Source organism: Naegleria lovaniensis, assembly GCF_003324165.1.
Source record: "Naegleria lovaniensis strain ATCC 30569 chromosome Unknown tig024, whole genome shotgun sequence".
Lineage (NCBI taxonomy): Eukaryota > Heterolobosea > Eutetramitea > Acrasida > Naegleriidae > Naegleria > Naegleria lovaniensis.
In genome coordinates this window covers 299,614-316,956 of record NW_025407846.1, presented here as the reverse complement: position 1 = coordinate 316,956, position 17,343 = coordinate 299,614, and the positions used below count along the sequence as shown (strand labels likewise).

General features: G+C 36.2%; 9 protein-coding genes across 9 annotated transcripts; 5 read left to right on the top strand and 4 right to left on the bottom strand.

Annotated features, from left to right (window-relative positions):
* Positions 1–209: 209 nt before the first annotated feature.
* C9374_005490 (uncharacterized protein) lies at positions 210–1,252 on the top strand (the record flags this gene model as incomplete). Its single annotated transcript, XM_044695246.1, has 2 exons — positions 210–812; positions 1,130–1,252. The coding sequence occupies 2 exons, from the start codon at positions 210–212 to the stop codon at positions 1,250–1,252; spliced, it is 726 nt and encodes a 241-aa protein (XP_044547967.1).
* A 420-nt stretch (positions 1,253–1,672) lies between these two features.
* Positions 1,673–2,910, bottom strand: C9374_005489 (uncharacterized protein; the record flags this gene model as incomplete). Its single annotated transcript, XM_044695244.1, has 2 exons — positions 1,673–2,596; positions 2,677–2,910. 2 exons carry the CDS (start codon positions 2,908–2,910, stop codon positions 1,673–1,675), a joined length of 1,158 nt encoding a protein of 385 aa, XP_044547966.1.
* A 509-nt stretch (positions 2,911–3,419) lies between these two features.
* C9374_005488 (uncharacterized protein) lies at positions 3,420–5,906 on the top strand (the record flags this gene model as incomplete). The annotated part of the gene is made up of 1 exon (XM_044695243.1): positions 3,420–5,906. One exon carries the CDS (start codon positions 3,420–3,422, stop codon positions 5,904–5,906), a length of 2,487 nt encoding a protein of 828 aa, XP_044547965.1.
* Positions 5,907–6,083: 177 nt separating this feature from the next.
* Positions 6,084–7,483, top strand: C9374_005487 (uncharacterized protein; the record flags this gene model as incomplete). The annotated part of the gene is made up of 2 exons (XM_044695242.1): positions 6,084–6,983; positions 7,079–7,483. 2 exons carry the CDS (start codon positions 6,084–6,086, stop codon positions 7,481–7,483), a joined length of 1,305 nt encoding a protein of 434 aa, XP_044547964.1.
* Positions 7,484–7,543: 60 nt separating this feature from the next.
* C9374_005486 (uncharacterized protein) lies at positions 7,544–8,023 on the top strand (the record flags this gene model as incomplete). Its single annotated transcript, XM_044695241.1, has 1 exon — positions 7,544–8,023. The coding sequence occupies one exon, from the start codon at positions 7,544–7,546 to the stop codon at positions 8,021–8,023; it is 480 nt and encodes a 159-aa protein (XP_044547963.1).
* A 194-nt stretch (positions 8,024–8,217) lies between these two features.
* C9374_005485 (uncharacterized protein) lies at positions 8,218–9,963 on the bottom strand (the record flags this gene model as incomplete). Its single annotated transcript, XM_044695240.1, has 1 exon — positions 8,218–9,963. One exon carries the CDS (start codon positions 9,961–9,963, stop codon positions 8,218–8,220), a length of 1,746 nt encoding a protein of 581 aa, XP_044547962.1.
* A 239-nt stretch (positions 9,964–10,202) lies between these two features.
* C9374_005484 (uncharacterized protein) lies at positions 10,203–12,980 on the top strand (the record flags this gene model as incomplete). Its single annotated transcript, XM_044695239.1, has 1 exon — positions 10,203–12,980. The coding sequence occupies one exon, from the start codon at positions 10,203–10,205 to the stop codon at positions 12,978–12,980; it is 2,778 nt and encodes a 925-aa protein (XP_044547961.1).
* Position 12,981: 1 nt separating this feature from the next.
* Positions 12,982–14,059, bottom strand: C9374_005483 (uncharacterized protein; the record flags this gene model as incomplete). The annotated part of the gene is made up of 4 exons (XM_044695238.1): positions 12,982–13,131; positions 13,201–13,294; positions 13,399–13,954; positions 14,020–14,059. 4 exons carry the CDS (start codon positions 14,057–14,059, stop codon positions 12,982–12,984), a joined length of 840 nt encoding a protein of 279 aa, XP_044547960.1.
* A 215-nt stretch (positions 14,060–14,274) lies between these two features.
* C9374_005482 (uncharacterized protein) lies at positions 14,275–16,647 on the bottom strand (the record flags this gene model as incomplete). Its single annotated transcript, XM_044695237.1, has 1 exon — positions 14,275–16,647. One exon carries the CDS (start codon positions 16,645–16,647, stop codon positions 14,275–14,277), a length of 2,373 nt encoding a protein of 790 aa, XP_044547959.1.
* Between the last annotated feature and the right edge of the window lie 696 nt (positions 16,648–17,343).

The following is a 17,343-nucleotide window of genomic DNA, read 5'->3' as shown; positions in this document are numbered from 1 at the left end:
AGTTTGAAGTGAGTCAGACATTAATGCGAACGACCAAATAATCGTTTCTCCTTGAAAGTGCAAAAAGGACGCATAATAAAGCGCACCTGACTTTTCAAGTAAAATAAAGATAGCCTTTCCCGAATAAGAATACCTTGTCGAGAAGAAGAAGACAGTAGTTCACAGCGTTGCAGTCAAGCCATTTTCGGGTTGTATAGTTCTATAAATAAATGAGCGGTGAAGCTTTTGGCTTGTTTTCTTCAGCAATGAAGGAAAAAAAGTCCTCAAAATCGAAATCAAGAGCATCGTCGTTTGCCAACGTGATGTTAGAGATTGAGCCTTTGATCAAGGTTCAACCAGCAGATGATGGTACGCTCAGTGATTTCATAAACGAATTCAAACAAGCCGATGAGTTGCCTCAAGGCCTTTCTAGCAAAACCAAGGCTTTCCATGTCTTTGAGCCAGAATACTATATCAATCGTGTCAAGGGTATTGAATCCGAGATGGTTGATGCTATCCGGCGAAGAATGGTGCCTGATGCCAAGCGAAAAATTACTCAACACGTTAACACATATAATGTGCTATCTTGTGATAAATTGGAGTGGAAGGTTTTAATTGCAAAGCTTGAAAAATCAGCTGCTCCAGAATCAAAGAAAGTATTGTCATATCGTGTTCGTGATAGAGGATTGGAAGCTGGTAGTACAAGAAAGGGAAAGAAGTATGAGGTTTCCTGGCAAAACAATTCACCTAATACCTTTCTGCCTGTACTCGATAATGATAGGTATTGGTGGGGCTATGCTTGGGAGCACATGTCTTTGAAATGGCGAGCAATGGTAAATAATTTAACTCTTGTTTACCTCCCCGAAAAACACAAAATAAGAATACAATTTTCGTACACCATATGGCATTACAGATTTGTAGAAATAATAAATAAAGATCGCTGGATGAAGCGTTTGTAAATTAAATTGTTCATTATTGTTTTGAAATATAAAAATTGAATAACAAAAATAATGCCCAAAGAGAAATCAACCCCTTCAAAAGCAAAACAACATCCAGCGTGCACAAGATGTGATTTGGACTGCTTCAGGAGGAAATTATAGAGGCCTCCAATCATCATATCATTCACATATTCTTATCTTCTCAACACCAGACTAGTAAGACAGCACCACCATCATCTTCCAAAACTATTGCTATAACAATAACAGAAATTATTATCCTTCACATGTGTAGCAAAATTATTTACTGCTCCAATCATTCCATGGATTGTCATTGAATCAGCATTCTGGGTGCCTTCGCACAGGAGTTTTCATTACGGGAGAAGGCAGCGTCATTCATTGTTCAACTACAATATTATTCTCTCATTCTTTATAATATAACTATTAAAGCATTTCCTTCATTTTGTTACATCACACTCAAAGTATAAGTTATTTTCTTTATCAATTATGAGATATGAAAAAGTTTGGTCTGGCTCAGGATCGAACCCTGTGCATTAAAATTGTAAAAAAAAATCGGAAAGCTGTTCAAAATTCCAAGCTACATTTTCTTAGAAAAATTTACCCAAAATATTTTTTAAATTTAGCGTTAGAGCGGATCGGGAATTATGTCGGAGCAACGCAGTGTGGCAGGTTATGAGGCATAGTTTCAATATGAATGTTACTATACAACCAGTTTCGAACAAGTATTTGGTGTTCGTTTACTTTTTCCTAGATTGCTTGCTCATGGGTTTGTTGCCTTGTTTGTTGTGTGTGACCTGTTGAATGGCCTGATGTAACTTTAAATTGGTTGCATACCACTCTCTGAAATCCTGTTCCTTCTTTATACCCAGTTCTACAATATTGTTCTTCAAATCATTCACAGTCATCTGCATCTCAACCAGTTCCTTAATGAGTTCCAAAGTGAATGTTTTGAGTTCAGTATCGGCCAGATCTGTCTGATTCTCTGTTAATTCACAAGAGATTTGAGAGAGTTGAGAGTTGGATTCGAGAGTACATTCATCCCAGGTTTTGTTTCGATAGTTCGCATGAAGCACAGATACACTCGATGCTTCTTGGATGGAGTTTTTCAACTTTTTAGCTTCTTCAACAAACTTTTCTTCACTCTTTTGCTTTTGTGTTTGTTTCTTGAATTGAGAAATAAGGGATGTCTTTTCCTCGAGCTTCTCCATTAAAACAGATTGATTTTGTTTCATGGTTTGGTAGTCACTCTCAACCTTCTTGTAATGCTTGTGTGCTTTCTTTTGTTGTTTCTTGGTTGCCTGCAACTCTCGTTTTAAGGCAGTGAGTTCCAACTTTAAATCACAATTTTCGTTGAGTAACTTTTCAATTTGTTTTTGATTCTCGATAGACATGCCAGGTGGAGCATCCAATGATTTGGACTTGCTCTTCACGGCAGTTGCTGTTACCATCATGGCTGAGTTTTTCATCTCAACCTTATTTTCCTTGTTTTGATGATTCTTGTTCTCAGGCAGATTATTAGAAGGTGGAGGAGGAGTTGTTGAGGAAGGAAAATTTACATGTTTTACGGATTGAGGAAGGTTTGCTTTCTTCAGTATTGGTTTCGGAGATTTGCTATCGTTACTCTTTGTAGATCCAATGGGTTGTTGATGAAGTGAATCAATCTGAACAAGTATCAGAGCGCACACAAGGATGAATGATTATTGATCAGTTTCATATGGCATTATATTTAATACACACATACCTCTTTCAATAAATCATTTACAGAATCATCACGGAGAATGGAATAACCATCACTCTCAACACTGTTGTCGGAAAGATTACCTTCATCTTCTTCATCTACGACTTGAGCTTGTTGTGAGGTTTCTTGGTTGGTCGTCAATTTGAGTGTTGAGGTTTCTTGTTCCTCATTTTCATCGGCAGATTGAGAAAGAATATCAAAATCTGCAAAGTCATCGGCTGTGGCATTTACGTTCATTTTTTTAATTTGAATTATGTAACGGTTAAAGATTTAACATAAAAAAAGGCGCCATCTCAATTTGTTGAGCGAGTGGTGTTCTTCGAACAAAGGAGAAGCACTCAGAGGAATTGTAAAGCATCCAACTCTTTGTTTCCTCTCGAAAATAAAGTGCTTCACACACCTTCCAGTGAATCATGAACCACATAATCTGTTTATCTCACCAAGATCATCTTTCAGATCGTTTGATTTCCTTTGCCTAAATTCTGCTTCTATCAATTTCATTCCTTTCTGGTTCATTTGTTATTGGCAATTGTCAAAAAAACATTTCAAAAAAAACAAATCATCACTATCATCACACGATCTGTGCATCATTGATTCTTCAATCATCATCATCACAGCTCTACTATTGGTGATCACATTCAACCACACCTAGAAGTATAATTTAACTCAACAATTATTGAAAAAACAACACATTTCGCACAAATATCAAATTCATTCTCATCATTCTCAAAACCTTTCTCTCATCAATGACTCTCAAAGATTCAATTCAAGTTCAAACCTCATCAGTAACACAACGTATTCACACCAAATTCTCTCCCGTCTTTCCGTCTGATTATATTGAATTGGTTGTATTGGGAACTGAATCTTCTGGTAAATCAAGCATCATTCGTCAATATATTTCTTCACAATTCACAGAAGAATATGTTCCAACTGTCACAGAGCATTACTACAAAACCATTCAAGTTGATGATGACAGTGTCACATTGAGTATTAATGAATGTGGAGGAAAGAGCGAATACAAACAATTACAAAAACAATATATTGCTGATGGAAACGCTTTTTTGATTGTGTGCAGTGTTTTAGATGATCCAACACAATGTGAAGAATTGATGGATGACATTGTAAAACAAATCAACAGCAGAGTTTCATCTCAACCAAGTGGAAGCGAAGGTCTCTCCAATAGTGGACAAATCATTGGTGGTCTCGATCAGACTCCTGTTGTGATTGTCTTGAACAAGTGTGATATTTTAGAGTCACAAGAAAAGTATTTGGATATTCTCGATCCGGAAGATATTGAGAAGGCAAGATCTATTCCAAAATTGGTTGAAAGAAAAGCTCAACAATACAAAATTCCATTTGTGTGTTGCAATGCTCGAGAGACTCTTCAAGTGAATGACATTTTCAATGTTCATCTCTTGAAAGAATTGTTGAGAAAGCAAAAACCTGTCACTGCCAAAGCATCAAATTCTGCAAATGCTGACATTGAGAATCAATTGAAACAATTAGCAAGAGAAAACAAGGTTTCAGAGTTATTGAACTTGTTAAGCAAATCACAACCTTCCGAAGAATGTTTCAAGAAATTGTTTTTCATTTCCATTCTTCATGAAGATGCAAATTTGTTGAAAGAATTGATCGCATACAATAAGAAATATCAATGTGTGAAGGAACAACTTGGTCGAGTTGAAATGTTAGTCGATGAAGAGTCACATTTTAAGGCAAATCTTTTATTGTTTGCTCTCATGGAAGGAAATAGACAAGCCTACAAGATTTTGAAACAAGAAGGACTCCGATTGAAAGCATCCAAACTTCCAAAGCAACAAAATTTACTCTTAATTGTTTTACAATCGTTAGAAAATGGAAATGAACAACAACAGCAGCAGAATGAAGATTCAGAAGAGTCCATTCCATTTGCAGTCGATCATGATAACTATTCACATGAAAAGGACGTTTTCCTTACAGATCTAGCTCTCGAAATTTTGGCAGAACAAGAGAATGAATTAGCAGCCTATGTCAACATTCCATGTGTCATTGAAAATGAAGTAAGATATCCAATCCATTATGCCATTGAAGTGAGAAGTTATTTAATTGCAGATTGGTTGTTGAGACACAATGCCAATGTGGATGTCAGAGATTTTGCTGGAAAGACTGCTTTACATCGTGCTGTTGAAAGTGGACAATTGAAACTTGCCAAATTATTGCTTGAACACAAGGCAGATGCCAAAGCTGTCACAAAGGTTGAAAATAATTCTTCTGTAGCGGTGGTTTCAAAGAGTATGGAACGAATCATTTGTGAAGAATGTCCAATCGAATGGAGAGAACAAATGATTGCTCTACTTGCAAAGTATGGACTTTCTGCTCAATTGTCCTCTCCACAATGGAAAACTATTGAACTAGGTAACAATAGTGTGAGTCATGGAAAGTGTGAAACTCTTGAAAGATGTCTCTCCTTCTTTGATTACTTTATCAAATTACGGTTACAAGTATCAGTGAGTGAAAATTCTTCACATTTACAATCCGTGTCGTATCATTTTGTTACTGGTCAGTGTAGCAATGAGGTGTTGATTCTTGAAAAGAGTGAACAAGTTTCCAACAATACCAAGACCTCCTCTCAACAAGTATCACTTTTATTCCAATCCAAATCTACTCAAGTGAGATGTATTGTAAACTCATTGGGAGAAGTGAATGTTGTAAAACCACTTCCAGATGAAATTGTTGTGTTCGTTGGGGAATCAGGTGAATCGAGCTCTCTAGTTTGCAAATCAACACTCATTACTAATTATATGGAAAATATTCCATCAAGTGGAGATGATTTATATTCAAAAGAATTGAAAGTACATGATCAAATCATTTCTCTCAATTTATTAGATGTCAATGGAGATGAAGAGGAATATCTTGATGAAAGAATTCACAACTCAAATGCATTTGTACTCGTCTGTTGCAACAACCAAAAGAACACGATTGATATTTTGAATGAATTGGTTGAAGAAATTCAATTTGTGAAGAGAACTGATGTTTCACAAATTCCTATTGTACTTGTCCAAATTAGTGAAGCTGTTTCCAACTCTGAAGACAATAGTGCTCTTACAAACATTGCAAAGAAATTGAATGTTCCACATTGTTGGGTTAGTGCTTCGAATCGTGACAATTTGAAACAATTGTTTGAACATACCTTGTTGAATGAGATCATGAAGAAACAATCACCATTGAAACAATATTTTAATTCCAATCAATAACAATCATTAAGGTATTATTAATCTCGAATATACATATTTACATTTAGTAATAAACAGATCTAGTGTTGTCATCTCTCCAGAGTTGCGGTTATTATCGTCAAATACCACACGAGATGTGGGAATTTATTCCTTATTTGAACAAGAGTCAAATGTCTATCCATCAAAACGCCAAATTTCATGAACAACTCACAACAAAAAATCCATTATAATTCTCACAAGTGGCCACTCTCCCTTGCCACTATCCCTTCATCGCTAGTATCCATCTCCGTTGAGACAACAACCATGTCCTCCTATCCATCCTCTATTGATCATGTTCAAAATCAAAATACGGACAATAATAACAATACGAATTCAACACTTCCGTTCTCAAGTTATTATACTCTGAATAATTTTGATCCCTATGCCTTGAGTATTACATCAATAGTCATTAGCGTACTATTCATCCTTGTGTTTGTGATTGTGTTGGCAATCTTTGGTGTGTTTGTTCATCGAAAACGAAAATTAGAAAAGATTGTAAGAAATCAACAGACACTTCTCTCCATGTCAGTGGTACTCTTAGTGGTCCAATGTATTGGACTACTGATTCGAACCATTTTCGATGCTGTCAACATGACCATTGTGAGCGATTTTGATATTTATTTTCAAAATCAATATGGTCAAGAACAAGCTCTGAAAATCATGCAAAGTATGAAATCCAATGTTACAGCATTGCAAGCTGGAGTTTCTTCATCGAAAATTACAGCTCTCTATGTCGTTGGAACTTTTGAAATATTTACATTTTTACTCAATGTTGTGTTTATTCCATTAATTGTGAATTTTGTGACTTTTGTGTTTTTGAAAACAGTTCAATTAGCGAAAGGACAATTTGAAAGTAGACAGTATAAGGCGTATGGCTTTATTGTCAATGTTATTGGAAATGTCATGATTGTCGTAATGTTTTTATTGAGTTTTATAGTCACTTTGAATTACTTGCTTGGAAAATTCAAATTATTCTCCACAGATGTTCAGTTATATATTTACTTGGTATTGTTTGTGATCTATACTTCTCAAATCATCTTGCAAACCATTGCCTTTAATGTAAGTTTGTTAATTTGTTACAGGTATTTATTCCTTGTTTCATTCATTTATCATTCCATTGATTTATGAAATGTTTGAAAATCAATCGCCAAAAGATTGTTTCCTTCCGAGTGTTGAGACTCATGTCTAAAAATTCAGCTCATTCTCAAAAGCCATTCAAACAAGTGATTGCACTTCAAATTGGTCTCACTTTAGGAGCCTTAATTCAAGTGTTAGCAACTGGAAGTGGTGCATTTATGGAACAATGGGTCTATTGTAAATTGATTTATTATATTTTGAATTGTTTAGGAATTGTAATTTTCACTGCCTTATTGATTCCTCTTTTCAAACCACTGTTCAAAGGAACTGTTGAGGAATTGCAAGAATTAAATCCTTCCAAAGTGACTTCTGACAGCGCACTCACCTCTCCAAGAGGGTTTGAGGTGGAAATGAAGGAAGAAGGTATCTTTTCTCCAACCAACAACAACACGACCACCTCACACTCTGCATCGAGTCAATAAATTCCTTTAAACAATAAAATTACTTGAAGTGCATTTCCAAGTTGAAAAAAATAAAAAAAAATGAGTAAAACCAGAAAGAACATTCAAAACACTCTCTTTGATGAGGCTCCAGAGATTTCCGAAACACAAAGTATTGTTCGGATCGTGTCTACGAGAGGAACTAACCAAATTGAAGTAGAATATCCAGTAACAAAGGAAAGAATATTAGTGATTTTACCTACCAAGTTCAATAAATTGGTTTGGGTGAAGAAGGGTGATTATGTAGTGATTAGCACGGATCGGAGTGAACAAAATAAGGGTAAAATCAAAGGATTTGTGGATCATATCTTGTTGAGTCATCATGTAAAGAGTTTAAAAAAGCAAGGAAAATGGCCTCTTGAATTTGAAACCAACATTGACGAAGAAGACTCGGCAGTAGAGAAGAAGGAAGCTCAAGAGGATGAGGAATATTTTGAAGGAAACCCAAATCGAGTTGCATTTTCTGATGATGAGGAGGACGGTGAAGACGATGATGAGGACGATGATGATGACCATAATTAGAGTTTTATTGGCTATGGCTCACACTCCTTTTCAAAACATGTAGATATTGGACGTCTTTTGGTGACAACAAACACCTACCCGAAAATATTATTCAAAATTTATTCACACGATACAGTGATGTTTTGTGTTTAAATATTAATAATAGTGTCAAGACAATTTATTTTACAATTAAAGCACTAATATATCTTTGTTCATCAAGGTTCACGCTGAATCTTATTTAAATCGCTCATGACCTTTTTAAATGTCGAATTAAATTCGTTTGTGTCTGTAGTATTGAGAGAATACACTTGAAGTGTTTGACCTGTTCCATACAAGCGTTGTTTGAACTGAGAAGTGAAGTATTCTATGGATTCCACATAGACCTTTTCTACTTGCTCGGTAGATAAGTCAAGGTTCAAGGAAGGGTCAATGGTTTGTGCAGGTATTGCAATTTCCATCTGTGGTTCTCTTTGTTGTTGAGACGAATGTTGAGCTTCAATTGTCATTTGATAAGACCTGTTCATACTTTCAAACAGTTCAATAGGTTTAAGGCCTCGCTTAATTTTCTTCTTGTAAATATCAGCTTTGGTGAAAAATAGGATGAATGGAGTGTGTGAGAGATCTATTTCTTTACATATCTTCTCAAACAAGAGCAATGATTCAAAAAATCGATTTTGATGATTATCTTCATATAGTGTGACATTCATATCAGATAAGGCCACAAAAAAGAAAACCATCACAGTGTTTGGCATGACTAGAGACCACTTTTTACGTTCTGAACGTTGTCCTCCAGTATCTACAAAGAGATAATCCCTCGTTTCTTTAGTACCATTTTCAAAAATTGCATCTTCAATATAATGCATGTAATATAATCCAACAGTTTTTTGTCTTCGATGTAAAATATCCATTGAATTTGGATCATATTGATAGGGAGGATAAATGTCTTTCATTCTATGATCAAGAAAGTAAATCAAATCATCATAATCAAAATTTCTCATCTCTGCTACTGTACTCGTGTTTGATATCAATCCATTTTCATCATGCTCACCATGTAAAGAAGTAAATGAAGGCATCACTAAATGTGTCAAGTGATAATGTGCAAATAAATGAAATGGTCTATAGTTCCATAACAATTCTATATCATCATACACTTGTTCACCAAAATGTGTATCATAGGTTTGATTATAGGATCTATCTGAAGATCTTTTCACAGCACTCTGAATAAAACTCTTATCAGAAGCTAATTTCACAAGTCGTTCCATAGCATTAATGATGGATAGAGGTAGTTCATTTGGAAATACTTGTTGTAATTCATCTAAATTTTCAAAAATTCGATCGTTTTTTTCACAATTTAAAAATTCTGTTGAAAATTTCAAATATTCTTTACACAATTCTCCCATATCTTTTATAATATTGAAATAAATGACTCCTTTTTTAGTATTTGAATTAGAAAAACATCCCTTTTTATACAATTCGATTGCTTTAAAAAAGGTGGATTTTCCAGAGGCTCCTCCACCCAATAAAAGTACCTTGTATTGTGCAAGAGATGAAATGACATTTGACAATTGAGAATTTGAAAATGCAGAATTTGCATCCAATGCATTTTCTTCATTGAATAAAATGGTTGAGTTGTTGTCGCTATTGAGATCATCATATTCCATCATTAACTTGGTTTGAAAATGATGACTTTTTCGATTTGAATGATGATTTGAATGATGATGCAATGAATCTGAGGCATCCACTCCCGTGCTCGAAGCAGTTATATTGATTCGTTGTTGTTGATGATGATGAACATAATTACTATCAAGAAGTACAGAACCAGACCGATGTTTAGAGGCCAATGATGAGGAACGTTGTAATCTGTGATGAGTACTTGAGGAGTGTGTGCTATTGGTGTGGTTGTTGTGGTCAAAAGGTGAATAGTGGGATGATGATTTCGGTGAGGAAGGATGATTGCCCATTTTTTTGTCAAGTGACATTGAAATTTGACACCAAGAGAGGAATGTGAAAATTATTTTCATAAAACAACAAAAGAATTGAAACACCACCAAAGTCCTCAAAATGAAGTATACTCTCATATTTATTAGTGTAGTAATCCAAATGATCATGTTGTTCTTCTTCAATCGGTTCATGACATTAAATATTCAAAAAAAATTGCAAGAGAAAAGTCTCGTACCAAAAAAAAACACACCAAAAAAAAATGCCTCGACGTAGATCCAACAAAAAAGCATCATCTTCTTCAACTAAGAGAAGCCTATCCGATCAACGATCAACCTCCGTTGAACATGTAATCAACTGCAATACCGTTCTAGAACCTCAAACGAAGAAAAAGAAAATATCTAATTTTAACGACAATTCGATATTTCCTGATGATGTACTTGATATGATTTTTGACTTCTTGTTAGATTCAGATAGAAAAATAGTTGAACAAGTATCCATTGCTTTTCATAGAGCATGTGTAAGAACTGAAAAAAGAGATGTGATCGAGTATTGGAATGATGAAAACAATTTCATGTTGTGCCCTCTAAAAGAAACGCCAGTACCATTATCCGTAATTGAACAAACCGAAATTAAGTTACAGATTAGAATACCCTTTCACTTGAGAGAATTTTTACAAATCACTAACGGAAGAAGACCATTCAGTTCCGATTTTATTCATATCAGCAATGTCCTGCTTCCAATAGAACAATGGTACAAAATTGGCGGGAGAGTAGTAATCGGAGGTACGAAACATGAAGAAAAATCAATTCTAATGAATTCTCGAGGGCTTCTCCTTCTTGAAACATATGACAGTGACGACAGCGACGACGACTACATTTCAGGTTTGGGAACATTTAAACAATTCTTGAAGATGGAGAGCCTTCGATTTGATTTGATCCATTATGATACTAAGAAGCTTGCTCATAAGAAACACTTTCACCATATGTTCACACCTTACTCTTCCTCTATGTTTACCATTGAAAATAAGGAGCTCATTTATCAAGCAGTTAAGCAGGGAGGAAACTGTGCTTATTTGCCAGAATCATTCAAATCTGATCGGTCATTTATGCTAAAACTGGTTAAGGTGGATGGAAGCGCTATTAAAGCTGCTTCTGTGGAATTGCGAGATGACAAGCAAATTGCGATGGCTGCACTGTCAAACTCTGCCTCTAGCTACAGATACTTGTCATTTAGGTTGAAATGTGACGAAGAAATTTGTCAGTTAGCATTCGCTGGTGATGGTAATATGCTCCGACACGCCCCTTTTGCTGTTAAAAATAATCGAGACATTATGCTCAAAGCTGTTAAATCCAATTCGAAATGTATGTTTTACGCAGTAGGAATGTTGAGGCTAGACAAAGAATTGTTAGAAATTGCCATAGAAAAAAAAACTTTTGGAGATATTCCATACAACCTTAAAAGAGATAAGGATTTTATGCTAAAAGCCATAAGTTACAAATTATCCTTAAAAATGGCAGCGTTTGACCTGAGAAATGATGAGGATGTAGTTCTTGCTGCCGTGTTGATAGATCCAAAAAATTTAGAATATGCATCAGCTCGTCTTCAAAATAACCGAGATATTGTGAAAGCAGCTGTACAAAGTGATGTAACTTCTCTTAAACATGCCTCCACTGAGCTGAAAAACGACAAGGAAATATTGCTTATAGCTCTCGACAAATTATTAGAAAATAGAAATGGTAATATTATTACTCTAGAGTTCTGTCCGTTCTCCATCAGAAATGACAGAGATATTGCATTGAAAGCAGTACAACTCACTTATAACAATATGAAATTTGTTTCATCAGAACTAAGAAAAGACAAATCCTTTGTTATGGAAGTTCTGAAGCTTCCAAATCCTCCTGTGGATTATATTGACGATTCTTTATTTGAGGACGAAGAAATTATTACTCTTGCAATGCAAAAATATCCACACTTAGTTTCACTTTCAAAGTCCATGCTTCGTAACAACCGAAAGGTAGCATTAGCTACTGTCAACAAGGATGGAGCAATGCTGAAAGACCTCTCTATAGAGCTTAGAAATGATCGAGAGATTGTGAAGGCTGCCATAAAGCAAAATAATCAAAGTATTTTTTATGCCAGTTATGAATTGAGAAATGATCCAGAAATGATCCTGTTCAAAGAAAAGGAAGGAGGATACTCCTCAAAAGTGGAATGTTTTTGCGATAGGCAGCATGTGCTCAATTTATTTGACCCTCACTCTGGAATCTTACAATGTACTGAATATTCTCTAGCAGATAATGAACAAGTTGTCACTCAGTGCATTGAGCATGAGGAAGATCACACATTTCCCTATCTTTCAGACCGATTACGAGATGACGACAAGCTTGCTCTTTCCCAAGTCACAGCATGTGGAAGCTTACTGGAATACGTGTCACCAAGATTAAAACGTGACAGAAGCATTGTTCAAGCCGCTACTGATCAATATGCTGTTGTACTACAGTATGCAGATCCTGAATTTTGGCACGACAAGGAATTAGTGTTAAAGGCAGTGAAACAAGATGGACTAATGCTTCAATACGCTCCCTATGAATTGAGAAATGACAAAGCTGTTGTTATAGCTGCTGTCTCTGATGATCCTGCTTCATTACAATTTGCTTCTGATGATTTGAGGAATGACAAGGAGATTGTGCTAAAGGCCATCTCACAATCAGCCAGTGCCATTCAATTCGCCTCAGACGAGCTACTCCATAACGAGGATATTGTTTCTGAAGCATTGATGAAATCTGACTCTGTCACTGCCTTAATACCGGAATCTGTTCTAAGTAAGGACCGTATCGCAGAGCTGCGTGAAAAGGCTAGATCCAATGATGTTATTGTGATTGACGATGAGGATGATTTCAATGACGATGATGACGACTATGATGAAGATGAGGATGAAATGTTCATGTTTGATGACGATGATGATGACGATGATGACAGTGATGAAGATGATGACTATCCATTGCATAGAATTGTACACAATATCTTTCACTTTTAATTTACTCCTCTTTCCACCATGGCTCTCCGTTATAAATCATTTTCTTTGTCATTCCTCCGTCAATTACAAAGTTTTGACCAGTGATAAATCCACTTCCATCTTGACAACCATCCTCAATCAGAAATAAGCACAATTTTGCAACATCTTCAGGCTGAATAATGGTTACGTGTGAAATACAATTATTAGAGAGAATTACGAATACTACCAGTAATAAACTTACTCGCCCAACCCTGCCAACAGGGTGCTGTTTATGATCACCTTCTCTTAATTCATATTGTCGTTCTTTGCCAACTTGATGAGATTGCACGTCAATCCTTTTTGTTTAGTATAAAGGAATTCAAAGAAAATATTAAGCAGAATAAAAATTGTTAATTGTGTTGTTTGTAGACTATTGTAGTATGAATCTCACACAACCTACCATCCAGGAGAAATACAGTTCACATTAATTTCGGGTCCAAGACTAATTGCCAATGAATGAGTCAAAGAAAGAACTCCTCCCTTAGTTGCACTATAAATTTCAGTGTTTGCTTCGCTTTGCAATGCTCGTGTTGACGAAATGTTAATAATGCATCCTCGAGATTGCTTCAAATAAGGAACACCATATTTAGTTGTAAGAAAGACGCTTGTCAAATTGATCGATACAACTCTATTCCACTCCTCTAAAGAAAGTTCAGTAATATCCTTGCCATGATAATGAGGGTGTGAAACAGCAGCATTGTTTACTATGGCATCCAAACGAGAAAATTTATGAATTGTTTTCTCCATTAGATTTTTCACATCTTGCTCGTTTGAAACATCGCAATGAATTAAAAGGTACATGGATGGATCAAATAAATTTGCGAATGGATTGATGAACGGTGTTGTTGTGTTTGTTGATTGCAAATTTTCATTAATATCATTCGGAACAGCAATATCAGCAATGACCACTCGGAATTGTCTTGCAAGCAAAGTTTGGGAAATGACCAATCCAATTCCTAATGAAATATGTGTGATAAAATGATCATGGTAATCCATTGATTCACATCTCCTTTGGACTTACCATTGAATCCACCAGTGACAATCACAGTTTTTGCAGTCATTTTTTATTCATCAAAAGTTGGTTATCGAGGAAGATGCTAGAGTTGCATTTATTCCATTTAACGTACGCACGACTCCGGAGTCAGAGAGCGCTGCAATTATTGGACCATCCAATACTCGCTGGACACAATCCATTTATTTGTCATGTAAAAGGAAAATACATTGGTGTGTCACACAAATGTTAATGTACACGAATCAGATTTTGGAAATGTTATTATCATTCATTGTGAGCCCATTCAGCTAATCGTTCTGGCTTTCCCTTCTTTCTATTAGCAAGTATTCTTGAAAAGTACTTGGCATAGAGAATTAAAATTACAACAACCACAGCCACAACAATGAATACATTCATCACTAAATCAAAGGAAAGGAAATTGTCCATTAAAATATTTGCAAAACATTTCCAGCAATAATCTTGGACATTGGTATTGAATAATTCAATAATTTCATGTCCAAAGAGAAGCTTATTCGAGTATAATCTTAAACCACCGGTGAATGTCACATAATGGTTAATAAAAGCATCTAGCTGTAAATCGATTGGGAACGCTTTTTCCAATAACTTTAGGGCAGCCTTTCTAGTAATGATATAACTAGCTGCTCCATAGACTCTAGTTGCTGATGTTGTCATCCAATAATCATTGTATCTTTCAAATTCTCCACTTCCAGGGAAGAGACTAAAATACATAAAAGCTACATCAAATTCTTTTGGTAAATGTGCGAAATAGGTCATAATTTCGTCATAGGGACTAGTAATTTCAAAATCGTCCTCAAAAATCAAAATTTTCTCATAACCTTTCTCAATCATATCTTTCCAAATATTTGTATGTGTCAGATAGCATCCAACTGCACCCTTGGTAGCAAGTTGATAATCAAGACTTCTTCCTTCTGCAATGGCCTTATAAGTTGTTATTGACACGTGGTTAAAGATGTCCTTGTCAGACAATGCCTCTCCATACACAGGTTCAAAGAAGCTATAATTTGAAAAGATGCCACCGAGAGTGTTGAGTCTTCGGATTGACTTTAACTTTCTGTCTTCTCTAATTTTCAAGTTAATCACATAGATGTGATCAATTTTAAAATCTGGATTTTCTTCATTTTCCACTGCAGGTTTTGGAACCTCCGTACGCACATCATTTCCATCAGGTCTGAGTGGTTTGACATAGGTGATTGGTTCTGGCTTTACAGGTATTGGATGTTTGTTGCTGTCATCCATGTGTTGAATGACTTTTGGACCCATGTCTGGATGTACGGTGGTAGTAGTGGTTTTTGTAGCCTTGTTGTTTTCTTGTTCAAGTTTTGGTTGTTCTGTTGTGGATGACGCTGGTGGAGTTGCAACAATTCGTGTGGGTGTTGGCTTTTCAATTTGTGGTTGTTGTTGTTGTGTGGTTGTTGATGAAGAGGATGACGAGGAAGAGGTCTCGTGTTTCTTCCTTCTTCTCGAATCCGAAGCTTGCTTTCTTCCAGAGGGATGTATCCGAAGCTTTCTAGGGTCGTTCTTTTGAATGTTTTCCCAATCAGGTCGTTCTACTTGGTCTTTGGAGAGAGGAATACGATATCTATCATAACTAGCATCATAGATGGTATTGGCTTCTTCAAGTGTTTCTAGAGCATCATCAACACCAGTACTAATGGTATTATGAATTTTGGAAAATACATTGGAACGTAAATTCAAAACAAAAAGTAGAGAAGCAATAGCACATAATATAAGGAGAATGACGATACTGGTCCTAGCCTTCATAAAGCAAGTACGTAAAAAGGGCATGGAGTGTTTAAATTCCTTCTTGGATGCTCCAATAATTGGAGAATTGAAATTGTTGTGGTGAGAATTATGTCCCGAACTACCAGAGAAGGAAGAAAACCAATTCATGAAAGCACTGGTCTGAGGGTATGGATTGCCATAGTGTGTGTTCCGATAGCTGTAGGCATGGGGATTGCTAATGGTTCTTGGACGTGGTGAATGTTGTGGTGATTTCAGATTGCTTGAAGTTGGGATTACAGTTGAGGATGATGCTGAAACAGAAGTCGTCAGAGAAGTATTAATGGCAGCCGAGTTGGTATTATTCAGCACCACAGCCGTAGTGGTCGTCATTAAAAGGCTAGATTTCAGTGCTTGTTGTTTGGTAGTGGTCAGAGAAGTGGTTGTCGTAGTGGTCACTTGCTCTTGGGGGTGATGAGTTGTCGTAGTGGTCGTATTATTGGACGAATTATGATGGTGATGATGTTGTTGTGGAGGTGAAGATGACGAGGATGACTGAAAAGAGGAAGGAAAGTTGTTGGTGCTGCTGGTACTATTCGAATTTATCTCCTTTTCCTTTCCTTGAGTGGATGATGATGGTGAAGAAGAAGAAATCAGAGTTGCAGCCGTAGGAGTCATGGATGAAGAGTGGTGAGGATGATACTGGTGATGAGGAGAAATTCCGTGAGTGCTTGTGCTATAGGGAATTGCTGATGATCCTTCGGTCAATGTCGTATGTAATGAAGACGGAATGGATGGTGAATGATTGTTGTTCGATCCTCCAATAGTGTTGTTATTGTTGCTGTTCTGAATTGACGACAAGGATGAGCTCAATGAATTTCTCCCAGTGTGTTGCATGCTTGGTTTTTTTCTGGGTTGTTGGTGAGCGATTCAAAACAATGAGTGAGTCCAACTTGAAAGTGAAAGATTTTGACAACGAATCCGGATGGATGAGAGGAACAGCAAGAGGGATTTGGAGGTAATTTTACACTGGAGAGTTTTCTTCTTCTTTATGATCAGTTGGAGAGAAGGAATTTATCATTTCAAATAGAATCCTTCGAAAGAGAGTGAACATGTGTTCCATTGCCTTTTAAAAAGTACTTTGACGACATAAAGCTGTTGTGCTTCAACGATCTCAGCTCTCATAAGACCAATTGGTAGCAACACCAGCTGTTATTAGTCTGTTGCTACTTCCCGCTTGTTTTCACACGAACGTTGTAACCAACGTTTACTTCGGAAAGTTAGCCGTTGGCTGTAAGCGATGTTGATGGATGACGAGCTGGTACATCTTGTGTCGATCTTGTTTCTAGTATAACTTGACGCTTACACTGATTTGATAACGAACATAAATTGTTCCAATAGACTAGAACACCCAAAAGAGTTAGATTTGTGGTCTTAAAGCTCATTTATCTTTGACCAAATCGAAAGATGTTGTGATGTGAGTCAAATTAATTACAAGCGTGAAAGGAATTTTTATTTGTGATACAATTAAACATTGGTTCCAACGTTCTACAACTTCTTCCAAGAAGCAATCTTTCCGCATGATGGGCACTT